General features: G+C 37.2%; 1 protein-coding gene across 2 annotated transcripts in view; it reads right to left on the reverse strand.

Moving 5' to 3' along the window:
• NAA15 (N(alpha)-acetyltransferase 15, NatA auxiliary subunit) overlaps nt 1-14,452 on the reverse strand; it is an 89,855-nt gene that overhangs the window by 31,222 nt on the left and 44,181 nt on the right. For both annotated transcript variants that reach the window (XM_011985641.1, XM_011985642.1), the window contains exons 6-11: nt 13,947-14,100; nt 9,300-9,419; nt 7,584-7,679; nt 7,259-7,365; nt 4,928-5,000; nt 1,711-1,880 (exon numbers count right to left, since the gene is read on the reverse strand). In XM_011985641.1, the coding sequence (XP_011841031.1) occupies nt 1,711-1,880; nt 4,928-5,000; nt 7,259-7,365; nt 7,584-7,679; nt 9,300-9,419; nt 13,947-14,100 (720 nt within the window). The remainder of the gene's footprint in view (nt 1-1,710; nt 1,881-4,927; nt 5,001-7,258; nt 7,366-7,583; nt 7,680-9,299; nt 9,420-13,946; nt 14,101-14,452) is intronic.

Consider the following 14,452-nt stretch of genomic DNA (forward strand, 5'->3'; position numbering starts at 1 on the left):
ACTTGGAAGGCTGAGGCAGGAGAATCACTTGAACCCAGGAGGTGCAGGTTGCAGTGAGCCGAGATTGTGCCACTGCACTCTAGCCTGAGCGACAGTGAGACTCCATCTCAATAAAAAAGAATAAATAATAATAGAAACCTTTTTTTTTTTTTTGAGATGGGAGTCTCACTCTGTCACCCAGACCGGAGTGCAGTGGCGCAATCCTGGCTCACTGCAACCTCCGCCTCCGGATTCAAGCAATTCTCCTGCCTCAACCTACCAAGTAGCTGGGATTACAGGCATGCGCCACCACGCCCGGCTAATTTTTGTATTTTTAGTAGAGACACGGTTTCACCATATTTGGCCAAGCTAGTCTTGAACTCCCGACCTTGTGATCCACCCACTTTGGCCTCCAAAAGTGCTGGGATTACAGACATGAGCCATAGCTCCCAGCCAATAATATAAATCTTTAAATCAAAACATAATTAAATGTGAAAGTCATAAAAGGCATGGCCAAATCTCTAAGCTAAAGGGACCATGGAAACATTACTGATTAGGACCATTAGTAGACATTCCCCAATGTTTCTCATTCTAAGTTACCTAACTAGTCCATCTGGCAAAGCCTCAAAACTAACGAGCCATAATCTAATTTTAAAAAGTGCTTCTTGGCACATGTATACCTATGTAACAAACCTGCACGTTGTGCACATGTACCCTAGAACTTAAAGTATAATTTTTTAAAAATCTAAAAATAAAAAAATTCATAATAATAAATGAATAAATAAATAAAAAATAAAAAGTGCTTGTTTAGCCAGATGCGGGGGCTCATGCCTATAATCTCAGCACTTTGGGAGGCCAAAACAGGTGGATCACTTTAGGCCGGGAGTTCAACACCAGCCTAGCCAACATGGCGAAACTCCGTCTCTACAAATAACACAAAAATTAGCTGGGCATGGGTGGTGCATGCCTATAATCCCAGCTACCACTCCGGAGGCTGAGGCATGAGAATCACTTCACCTGGGAGGCAGACATTGCAGGGAGCTGAGATTGTGCTACTGCACTCTAGCCTGGGTGATACAGCAAGACTCTCTCTCTCAAAAAAAAAAAAAAAACTTCTTAAGTATTACTTAATTTCATTATTTTCTTGCTAAATAAATTACTGGTTTATTGTCAGTCCCTCAAGAGCTTTCATTACTAAATTTTATTTTTAGTAAGACAGAGAAAAGCCAACATTACTTTAAGATGGTGCTAAAATATATGAGTAAAAATTCTCAAGCAAGGCCCAGGAGTTGAGAAGTCAAAAGAGATAACTTGTAGAATTCACAATAGAATCTTCACAGTTTCACCTCATTAACATTGCCAGATACTGACATGTTACCATACTCAAATGTTAATAGAAATATACATTTCACAGCAAACAAAATTTCTTTTGGATTACCTATATACTCTTACTCTCCAAACCCAAGAGAATTACCAGATACATGTGAATACATATACATTAATGTATGTACGTAAGTATGCATGTGTATACGGATATAGATAAATGACCAAATTAGCATGACCATGACAAGTCTCAAAGTAATTGGACTGAGAAATGTACTAAACTTGTTATTTCGTGTTTTTTGAGTTATCAAATGTCACTTTTCCTACATTTAGAATGTATAAAATAGAGAGAAAAAATTCATGACAAGTCCCATTACCTCATAAGAAAACAGAACAAAAGATTTTTACCTTATAGATTTTAGCTTTCACGAGAAACAGTTCTATTAATGTAGGTGTACTTTCAATAGCAGTATTTATGTACTCCAGAGCAATAGATGGCTGACCAATTTTGTCATAATGTTGTGCCAAGTAGTACTGGACCCAAAGTAATGTGGTTGGTGGTTCCTCCTTTCCATCATCTTAGGAGAAGAGGGAGAGAGGGAAAAGAAACCAAGGTGAGGCATTACATACATTAAGAGCACCCCCCAAAATGGTTCCTATGTTTATTAATAAGGGAGGTACTATGAAAGGAGTTTATTTATGTAACTAGCTATAAAACTCCCCCTAAGTTTATAAGATCTTAGGAAAAGTCTGTATTTTCTTTTCTGTATCCTTACAAGCCCTAGCACAATCCCTTGCATATAATAACTTCACGGAACAAACATGGGAGATAAATAAGGTCTAACTACCTAGAAAGAAAACTGAAACAGGTAGAGGGGAGACAAGCTGTACTAGAACTATGAGAGCATACTGATCAGGATGTTATTTACAAAAGGGGAAAAATTAAAAATGTTCTCCATTCATATGAGGTTAAAAAAAAAAAAAGCCCTGGCTGTTTAATTGAGTTTCTAGCTAATGCACCAAACTGTATATAAATATACTTGTAATGTGGTTATTTTGAATTTGGTGATTATATTCTTAATATATTTTAATATGCTAAATATGCAAAGATGCATTATTTAAATCAAATAAAAACTATACCCCAAAAATGGGATGACAAGCAAAAAAATTTTTATATTTTAGTTCATGATTTAATTTTAATATACTCACAAGAAAATGTGTAAGTTAAATATACAACCCACACATTAAAAAATTCTTTTTAAATACAAATTTCTAAAATCTGAGAACTGATACGTGCTTTCAAAGAAAGCAATAGATTGCTGTTTTTTAAAATTTTTCCTAGTGAAAGCAGGATGGCTCAGTGGACAAATAATAGGAGTGGAACTCACCAACTCCTCATCTGATAGATCTGCAACAAAAGTGCTGCATATTCTTGGGCATGTCATTGAACCTCTTCCACATTTGTAAAATATGTAGGAAAATGCTGATAATCAAAGGAACATTATGATGATTAACCAATGAAATCATAGGAAAAAGTACTATTAAATTAATCTGAGACCTAGAAACAATGACCAACGCAATAACAATATGTACCCAGGGTCCCATACTGGGCTTTCCCACTACAGGAACCAGAACTCCTAGGAAAAACAATTGATTCCAGATCTGCAGTGGCAGCGATAAACTGGAATATCTTGTCTTATTAACACCCAAGAAGTTATCAACTACTACTATGGTATGTAAAGAATAGGACCATTTGAGATTTGTAATGTGGTTATTTAGAATTTGGTAATTATATTCTTAACATATTTTAATATCATGCTGAATATGCAACATTCAAATATGCTTAAATCCATGAATTTATAATACTTTTAAAAAATGTATTTGCTGTCTTTGAAGGATGCTATTGAACCAACAATTCATTATTTTGAAAACTCGTAAAGAAATTTTAAAAAGCAGGGAGTGGGGAGAAAAAATCCATTTATCATGCTTTTCCTATGCAAACTGAAACATTGTGTAAGCACATAATAGAGGAAGAAAATTTTCTCTTTTAAAATAATAAAAAATTATAGAGTATCACCAGTCGGTAATTCTTAACAGTTGCTAACATATAAAACAAACACTGTATGCCTACTAATATGAGGAATGGAATTTATTTTATTTAATTTTTTAAAATTTTAATTAGCCACTGTGCTACTGGCTGCCATACTAGCAACAATCTTCTACATTGAACTACCAGTTTATAGGAAATTCAGAGGGCAAGGAATAATGTGTTAAGCAACACATGGGGTACAATCAGCAAACTCTAGACTGGGAAAACTGAAAAAAAAAAAATTTCTTCAACAAATAAATTGCAGGAAAACGGATAGGGCAGAAACTCACAGATAAAAAGAGTTTAAGAGACACATCAACCAAATTCAAAGTACACATCTTATCTGGATCTTCATTCAAACAAACTTCAAAAACAGAAAGGCAAAAAAAAATTGACATTTATAACATAACTGGAAATGTGAACATGGACTGAATAGGTATGATTAAGAAAGTATTAATTTTTGTCAGGCACAGTGGCTCATGCCTATAATCGCGGCACTTTGGGAGGCCAAAGCAGGCAGATCACTTGAGGTCAGGAGTTCGAGACCAGCCTGGCCTGGCCAGTACGGTGAGACCCTGCCTCTACCAAAAATACAAAAATTAGCCGGGCGTGGTGGCGGGCACCTGTCCCAGCTACTCGGGAGGCTGAGGCAGAAGAATCACTTGCACCTGGGAGGCGGAGGCTGCAGTGAACTGAGATCGTGCCACTGTACGACAGAGCAAGACTCCATTTCAAAAAAAAAAAAAAAAGTATTAATTTTCAGGTATGAGAATGGTATTAGGTTACATTTTAGGTTAAGTCCTTCTCTTTAGACATACTGAAATATCCATAGATAAAATGATGTGATGTTTGGAATCTGCTTCAGAATAATATGAGAGTCGAGAAAAGTAGGAGAGGCTATAAATAAATTCAATCATGAATTAAAAATTATTGAAGCTGAGTGCTGGGTAAAGAGAGGATCATTATACTGTTGCATTTGATTTTGTAGATGTTTTTAAATTTTTACATAACATTCTTTTCAATAAACTAATGTGAGGTGGGACACAGTGGCCCATGCCTATAATCTCAACACTTTAAGAGGCCAATGCAAGAAGATCACTTGAGCCCAGGAGTTTGAGACCAGCCTGGGCAACAAAATGAGACCCTATGTCTACAAAGAATTTAAAAATTAGCCTGGCATGATGGTGCATGCCTGTGGTCCCAGCTACACAGAGGGCAGAGGCAGGAGGATCGCCTGAACCCAGGAGGTAGAGGCTGCAGTGAGCTGTGTTCACACCACTGCACTCCAACCTGGGGAACAGAGCAAGATCGCATCTCAAAAAAAAACCCAAAACACAAAAAACAAAGATAATGTAATTCTCTTCTAACCAAGTATCATCACACAATGTGCAAATTAATGGATGTCCCTCTTAAAGGGAAAAAAATTTAATGCACTATGCTTCCTGCCTAAGTAATAATACTGACCTTCTGATTAAGAATTTCACAATGTATTAAAATTTTCAAGATGTTTTTAAAACATAAAACTTGAGGACTTACCATTGGGGTTAAATAACCGGCAGCTTTTTAGAGAAGTTTCATAACCTACTACTAACTCTTCTATGATTGCCACCTAGAGTACAAACACACAAATACACTTTAATAGAAAAAATACAGTTACTATTCTTACGCAAAATGTGTTATTTTCTACTAAAACACTAAATAAACACTCCAACACACACACCCTCCTTTATTAAATATCTTAACCTCTAGATACAAATTTTAAAATACATCATACTTTTGCACAGGTGTGCATTAAGATGTAATTTTATAAAAGCTTATTGGTTACTCCTTTTTAGCTGAACCAGAAATCAGAAAAAGAGTTGGACAAAGACAGGCAATATTGTGGATGATCTATATCTTGATTCTTTTATCAAAGTTTGTATAAATGAACACCCACAATAAACATTTGCAGTTAAGAATTAAATGCTCTGTGAAAAGAGAAATTGTCTAAGTAGATGACAGTAATCAACTTTCAATTTCACAATCCAGGGTAAAACATTAGCAAAACTCAAAAAATACTTTGAGAGTTTGTGAGGTCCAGGAGAATGAGTGGCCATCCACAGTTAAGTTGAATGACCTCAACTTAACTGACTCAACAGACTAATAACACCTCTCCCCAAAACCTCAGTAAATTGTGAGGACTACTCACAACTGCAGCTAGGTTATTCTGGTGCACCCATGTTCCCTACTACAAGTTGAGCTACATGCCTACTAAAACTGTTTTGTTTTCTCAAACCTCCTTGCATCAGTTGCATTTATTATCCTAATGGCAGAATTCAGTATTGTGTAAACTTAAGATATGAGAATGAAAACGACTGTTCCCTAAGTTGAATACCAAGGAAAGACTAAAAAGATAAGTTAGGTATTTTTAACCAGTTTAGATCTAAATAAAAATACCTTAAGTAGAAGAAAATCATAAAAATATAGGATTCTATACATAAGACCACTTCATAAGCATCAAAGTCTGACTTTTTCAAAACTGGAAACAAAAGATCCTACTTGGCCACGCATGGTGGCTCACATCTGTAATCCCAACACTTTGGGAGGCCGAGATGGGTGGATCGCCTGAGGTCAAGAGTTCAAGACCAGCCTGGCCAACATGGTCAAACCCCATCTCTACTAAAAATACAAAAATTAGCCTGGTATGGTGGCACGTGCCTGTAATCCCAGCTACTCGGGAGGTTAAGGCAGGAGAATCACCTGAACCCAGGAGGCGGAGGTTGCAGTGAGCCGAGATCATGCCATTGCACTCCAGCCTGGGCTACAAGAGCAAAACTCCGTCTCAAAAAAAAAAAAAAAAAGATATTTTATGGATGTGATTTATGCAAGAAAAAAAAAGTGAAAGAGCAATAAAAAAGGCCCATACATTGAGTCTCCAACAAAAGACTGGCAAATAAATGCACATTATGTAATTCTGGTTAAAGTGTTTCTTATGTCTCATTTGTTCCATCTTTGACTCTTCAATGTAACTGATTTTTTAGAATCCAACCAATATGTATTGATGACACTGTACTTATAAGCAAAATAGTCTAAATTAAGATTAAAATACCCTTGGCCGGGCACGGTGGCTCACGCTCGTAATCCCAGCACTTTGGGAGGCCGAGATGGGCAGATCATTTGAGGTCAGGAGCTGGCCAACATGGTGAAACCCTGTCTCCATTAAAAATACAAAAATTAGCCAGGCATGGTAGTACACGCCTGTGATTCCAGCTAGTTGGGAGGCTGAGGCACAAGAATTGCTTGAATCCAGGAGGCAGAGGTTGCAGTGGGCCGAGGTCATGCCACTGCACTCCAGATTGGGTGACAGAGCAAGACTCAGTCTCAAAACAGAAAAAAGTTAAAATAACCTCTAAATAAGCATTCTGAATATTATTAACATGTAGCTGAAAGAGTAAGCTGACTTACTAGAACATCAAAAAAACTCTTCTGAACAGAACTTTTTGTCTATCAAATTTAAAATGGAGAAAGATGACTAAGCTAAAACTTAAAAAAAAAAAAAAAAAAACTCTGGCTTCTGACTATGAACAGGACTAAAGAAAATGGTGAAGAAATCATTACCTTATCAACTTTTCATAACCTACAGTGACTCATTAAAAGTTTATAGCAGAAAGGAAACAGAAAACAAGTAAGAAATAAGTCACTGTCTAAAGAAAAAAAAAAGGATGAAATGGAAAAAAGAGGAATCAAAAGCATTTAAATTGCAAACTGGGAAGACTGACACAAGATTCACGAAACATGTACTAGTGTGCACAGATAATCGAGAATCAATAATTCCAAATACCGAGCAAAGAAATGGTAGCCAAAAGAAAATATCATATTACACTTTACCTTTTCTTTGTCTTTGTATAATGATCTTAAAGTATTGAAGACTGGTGGGCAACCCTTGCTGAAATTCATCCTTAGGAACTTATCCAAACATTCTTTAAACTTCTCACCTTGGAAGAGAAAAATCCTTTTGGCTTATATTTATCAAATAATTACTTACATTTACCAAAGTATTTACTTACATTTACCAACTTACATTTAGTAGAGTTGTTACACAACTCTAACAATGTATAGCTTAAACTTAATATGCATACTCATACTTAAAACCAAGAAAAGAAACTTTAAATCATAAAAGCATTTTTATTCCTTTGAAATTATTCTCACTTACCAGATAAAAAGTTTAATGGCAGCCTTCTTGGCACCAGTCCCCTGGGATACTTAGTCCAGGCCTCCTCGTAAATTTTCAGCCTTTCTAACATATTAGCTGCAGACAAAGAAAAATTCTTTGTTATATGTAATTATAAACTGCATTTTTTTTTTCTGGAAAATTACGAACTTCTCAAAATATATTAAAATTTTAATATTTAAAAGAAAATTGGAATTATTCGTAATCTTATACCTACTATTTCAACAATTATTTTAGACTATTTCTTTTCAATTTTTTTTATCTTAAGTACATAATTATCTTTATCCTGTTCTGCTTTAGGTAGGCTTTTAAAACCTGAGAACTTCTTTAGTTCTGAAAAAGCCTCGGTTATGATGTTTCCATATTTTGCTGCTTCTCCTACCATTCTCCTTAGCTTTTCCCCTCTAACTCCTCTCCTCTGATTTTGGTCGTGGCTTCTCTTTCACTCTATTAAAATTTTTATTTCAGTAAGTAGGTTTTTCATTTCAGATTCCTAATTGGTACTACTCCTAACTATTCATGTTTCATGGCAGCAATTACCTCTATCTTAGATTTCTCCATCATCTCTACTCTTCCTTTTGCAGCCAGTGGTGATTACCATTCCTTGCTGGTGTTCCTAAAACAATCTGAGAATCTTTATTACAAAGTAATCTGCAACAAGAGGTTTCTCTTGTATATTTCAATGGCTCACAACCAGCCTTGAAGGAAACAAATCAGATCACCTCTGCTGAGGATCCTGCCTATTTGTTTCTGGGCCTGTTCCCAAAAGTGGATCCCATTTATGGGACAGAGTGACTGGGGGAGCACAGAGAGTCTGAATCCAAGTTTGACTGACAGAAATTTAACCCCTCTTCCCACAAAGGAACAGTGATGCTCATTCAGCCTGGCTACATTTATGTGACCCTGGCAAGTCACTTTGATGCAGCCACAGCTTACCACAGAGCTTATTCTTGCTTTTAAGAATATATCTCCATTTCTGTCCATGGAAATTTTCTTTAAGAGACAGAGTCTCACACCATGTTGCTCATGCTGAGCTCAAACTCCTGGGCTCAAGCAATCCTCCCACCTCGGCCTCCCAAAGTGCTGTGATCATAAGTGTGAGCCCCTACACTTGGCCTCCTTTCATGTTTTTGATGCTACTATGCATTTGTGAATTTTTTTCTAAAGTTGCTGCTAAATTATTTTCTCAATCATTCTATAAATCTGTAGAAGAAAGGTTTCGGAACATGCTCAATCTGTCATATTAAATAGAAGTTTGCAAGTGTACTTTTGTATTCAGACTTTTTTTTTTTTTTGAGACACAGTCTCGCTCTGTTGCCCAGACTGGAATGCAGTGGCACTATGTTGGCTCACTGCAACCTCTGCCTCCTGGGTTCAAGCAGTTCTCGTGCCTCAGCCTCCCAAGTAGCTGAGACTACAGGCACATGTCACCACGCCAGGCTAATTTTTTGTATTTTAGTAGAGACGGGGTTTCACCATGTTGTCCAGGCTGGTCTCGAACTCCAGAGCTCAGGCAATCCATCCACCTCGGCCTCCCAAAGTGCTGGGATTACAGGCAGGAGCCACTGCACCTGGCCTGTATTCAGATTTTGAATCAATTCTTAACCACTATTATTCTAGTTGTACTTTTCAATGAGTAAATAAAATATATATTAACAAAAGAAACAATAAAACTTTGTAAGTTTTAAACAATACTACCTGGCTTAAGTGCTTTTTCTAAGCCTTTGTAATAGGCCCAGTTTTCAGGATTTCTCTCTTGCAATCCTCTGTAAACATCTGCAGCATCTTCCAAACGACATAGTTGCAACAGAAGTTCCCCTGATTAAAAATAGAAAAAAAAATTAAATATCTGAGAAAACCTTCTAATTAGAATTTTAACTTTTCCTCAAATGTTCTCTTAAAATCTTATTATAAATCAATGCTGCTAAGTAGATGGACCTGGTATCCTCCTGAGTTCCCAGTTCCCTTAAGATCATTTACCAAGTTATTTTATCGTCTCCTTCCTTTTTTGAAGTTCACATTATTTAGAAATGCCATCCTCTTCACATCCTCAATTTATTCAGAAAATCTGTCCAACGCCAGGCCAGTTTCTCACATTCACTGAACACACTGTCACCAAGCCATCTTCTACTGCTCAATTATTCCTGATACCATATGGAACAACTTCAGCATCCAAATTAATGACTCAATCCAATATCCTAACCTTATGATCCCTTAATCAGCTACAAAACAATTTTGCTGTAGCAGTCCTTAATCTGGTCACATTCAAAACCACCTAAACTTTACCTTTTAATGTCTTCCAAGAAGCAAATAAGCACCCTATTTTAAGCTTAATTGCTCTTCTTTCTTTTTGTCTCACTAATCCTACTATTCAACTTCAGAGAAAAAACTATCAGCCTAACAGCAACTTGCCAACTCACTGTTTGCCTTCCCTGGGCTGCATGACCCATCACATCCCTGAATGATATTAGCAGCCCCAATTATCAAAAATCAATCTTAAAACCTAGGCTCTTTTGTTTACTAATTTTAAAGCCCAGATCATCCCAACTGTTTACTTGCTCCACACATTCTCATGGAAGGAAACAAACCAGATGAACAGAGACAGTGGTTTCACTATTATATATGAGCTCCAAAGCCATATAAGCTTCAAATATTCAGGATTCCTTTTCTCTATCCTTAATGTGCTTCCCTTCATCCAAGGTATTATTTTTAAGCCACTATTTCACCCTTGCATCCTTCACTCTCTGTTGCATCTTTCGCTCTCATTTGATAATAAAAATGAACACTTATTGAGTACTTACCATGTGCCCATGACTTTTTTTTCTTTGTGACACCATCTCGCTCTGTCACCCTAGCTGGAGTGCAGTGGTGCGATCGATCATGGCTCACTGCAGCCTTGGCCTCCTAAAGCGATCCTACCACCTCAGCCTCCCTAGTAGCTGGAACTACAGGAATGTGCCACCATGCCTGGCTAATTTTTGTATGTTTTTTAGAGATGGTTTTTCGCCATGTTGTCCAGGCTGGTCTTGAGCTCCTAGACTCAAGTGATCCACCCACCTTGGCCTCCCAAAGTGCTGGGATTATAGTTGTGAGTCACCGTGCCCGGCCACCAGTGACTTTTAAACATTTCACATGCATTAACTAATTCAATCCTCAGAACTCTATGAGATAGATTACTATTACTTTCATCACTTTAAAACTTAGAGGACTTAAGTAAACTTCCTAAGAGTCTTGCAGATAGTGATAGAGTTAGGATTTGAATCCAAGCAATTTATCTGAAAGAGCAGATATACATTCATTCTTTCTTTTTGAAGACAGGATCTCATTCTGTCACCCAGACTGGAGTGCAGTGGTGCAACCCTGGCTCACTGCAGCCTCAACCACTTGGGCATAAGCAATCCTTCCACCTACCGTAGCCTCCTGAATAGCTGGGACTACAGATGTATGCCAACACATCCAGCTAATTTTTTATTTTTATTTTTTGTAGAGATGAGGCTTCCTTATGTTGCCCAGGCTGGTCTCGAACTCCTGGGCTCATGTGATCCTCTGGTCTCAGTCTCCCAAAGTGCTGGGATTACAGACATGAGCCACCATGCCTTACAAGCCCATATGCTTAGTATCTGTACCAGTGGTTCTCAACCAGGGGCAGTTTTACCAACATTTAGCAATGTCTGAAGACATTTTGTTTGTCTCAGTAAGGGTGTTGAGTACTACTGGCATCTAACGGGTATAAGCTAGGAGCGCTACTAAACATCCTACAATGCACAGAAGAGATCGTCACCCTCAACAACTCAGGCCCAAAATGTCAACATTGCCGAGGTTAACAAAGCCTGCAACTATACTAACCAAAAGTCAACTTCATCAAAAACACTAAAAATAACCTGCAGCTGAGTATGATGGCTTACACCTGCAGTAGGAGGCTGGGGATGGGGTTTGAGGGGAGGATCATTCGAGCCTTGTTCAAGTCTAGCCTGGGCAACACAGCAAGACCTCACCTCTAAAATAAAAAATAAAAATAACCTGCACCTTTACTCCCCTCTACACTACACCCATCCTCTTTTCCTTCCCTCTGTCTTCTACCTTTTCTGAGCAGGAGGAACTGGTGGTATAAGAATAAACAATAAAAAATTTTGCCTTGGCTGGGCACGGTGGCTCACACCTGTAATCCCAGCACTTTGGGAGGCTGAGGTGGGCAGATCATCTGAGGCTGGAAGTTCAAGACCAGCCTGACCAATATGGAGAAACCCCATCTCTACTGAAAATACAAAATTAGCCAGACATGGGGGCGCATGCCTATAATCCCAGCGACTCAGGAGCTGAGGCATGAGAATCACTTGAACCCGGGAGGCGGAGGTTGCAGTGAGCCAAGATCGTGCCATTGCACTCCAGCCTGGGAAACAAGAGTGAAACTCCGTCTCAAAAAAAACAAATTTTTTTTTTTTGCCTAACTGTGCCCATTCATCCACTCTAAGAAGTTCCTGAGTGATCTTGACCATCTTATCTTCTCCCCAACTATCCCTACCAACAACACTGCCTTGAATTTCTAAAGATCGCTAGAATTTCCAAAGATTGATTCTACCCTCACTTCCCTTCTATTCTCTTCATATACCCTGTCCCATTACCTAACTCAAAGTAGGTATTCAATACATATTTTGTGGAATGAGCTGATAGCCTTATTTCTCATGTCATGTAGAAAATGGAAGCAATTAGAAGGAACTCCAAAATACCCATTACATCTACACATTTACTTGCCTGCCACTTATACTCCACCACCACTTGTTGATGTGGATGAACTATTCATGTTCTTACCTAAGATTTATCCTTCACATGACATCAATCTACCACATGACATCCTCTCTACTGTATCAAATATTCTATCTCTATTGGATCACTCCCCAGTCAGCACAAATACACACTATGAAAAAAACAAAAACAAACAAAAAAAAAACTTCTTTTGAGCCTGCATCCCATTTCATCTACCAGCACCCCCATTTGTTTCCTTTACAGCAAAACTCCTCAACTGAGTCATGTATGCTTCCTATCTTCAGTTCCTCTACTCTCAATCTCTTTTAAATAGACTTCATGTTTGGGCTTTTACCATCCTTCTTCTAGAGGCTCAGAAAGTGCTTTTGTTAAGGTCACCAATGCCTTCTAAATTGCTACAAATCCACTGGTCAGTTGTGAGTCCTTTATCTAATTTGATCTATCTGCCATTCTTCCTCATTAATACAGTTATCAAAGGGATCAAATGAAACAATCTGTCATTTATTTCCATAAAGAAACTTAAGGCCCAAGCCTTGACCCTGGTCACAGAGCTACTTAGTGGCCAATGAGGCAAGTTTTTTCCAGACTTGTAATCTTTCCAGTAAGTCAGAAATTTCCCTCCTTTATGATTAACAGACTACTAAAGTATGACTACTTCAAATGAAAGAAGTTTGTCTTGGATCTGCAGTTCACAAGAGAGCTCCCTACAGAAGCCTTAGACTTCCAGTTATTCTTGTCAGTAGCAATATCCTCTGATGAAAGTTCATCTGGCAAACAATGGCTATACCTATTATGCACATGGATGTATACTAAACTTTTCCAGTGTTCAACCTCAAGGTGAACCAAGGGAATTTGAAACCAGCAAACTTCAGTTCCCTAGACTAGCAAGGACAAAGCAGCATTTCAGAAGGTAATTTTTTTAAAAACTCACTTGTCCTTTCATTACTTGTTATTCTTCTTTCATTTTCTATAATCACACCCTCAACTTCTAAAACTGTTAAGACTCGTTTTTCTCAGCCCTCTGCTGAGTGGAATCTAACCCTTCTATCACAATCTACACATTATGAACCCAAATCTCTGCTCTCCCTTTCTTCCAGAATTCATATTCTTTTTATGTCATCAAAGACATTCAGATTAACCATAAAGACTCTCAGAAATATCCTACATGTATTTTAGTAAAGACTGATTCATCAATATATATTATTAGCAATACATCTGGCACACACTACATACACTGTAATTAATAAACTATTTCTAAGAAATGTAATCCTCTGTCTTATAAAACTAATTGTCTCTGTTTTGATTAAATTCCATATTTTTCATACAAAGATATTTTAAAGAATGTTATCAGTCATTTCATTCAACTACTTTTTATTGTTCACAATCAACTTTCTCCTCTATCTACAATATTGTTTAAATGTACATTTTCCCACATTACAAATTATTCAAAGTATATGAGTAAGAAATAGATTTTCTATCATCAAAAAGCTGAATTATATGAAATTGTCAGCAGCAACTAGATTTTTCAGCCTTGCTCTCTGTATTTCAATATTAGAATTAATGACATTGTTTTAAAAATACCTTTGGTTTCTTCTACAGCAAGTTTATCACAAATCTGCTTTTCATAGGTACAAAGATGTTCCAAAGCTTCTCTATAGAGACCTGCTTCCCGAAGAACTTGATTCTGATATAAGAGTAGTTCACTATATTCATAATCCACCTTATCAGGGGATGTCTGCATATGGATATAAGGAATACTGACAGTAAGAATTTTATTTTCACATCAGAAAATTGTTCACAATACTCAAAAACATGTAAGAAGTCAAAGGATAACATCTGGTTGAAAAAACTAATTTCAAAAATATTCTTAAGTATCTGTCTATGGAGCAACTAAGTAAATAATGACAATATTAGGATATAACAGGTTGAAGAAAATAATAATCCACAAGTCCTTACGTAAAATACAATAAACATGGGGAAGAAGGGAAAGCTCTTACTCAGCAGTAGAATACCAAATAATAAACCTACAAGGAATGACAAGAGTTAAGAGAATCACCATTTGCAACTATCATAGTAATAGTTGATTC

This window comes from Mandrillus leucophaeus, unplaced genomic scaffold (genome assembly GCF_000951045.1).
Source record: "Mandrillus leucophaeus isolate KB7577 unplaced genomic scaffold, Mleu.le_1.0 Scaffold289, whole genome shotgun sequence".
NCBI lineage: Eukaryota > Metazoa > Chordata > Mammalia > Primates > Cercopithecidae > Mandrillus > Mandrillus leucophaeus.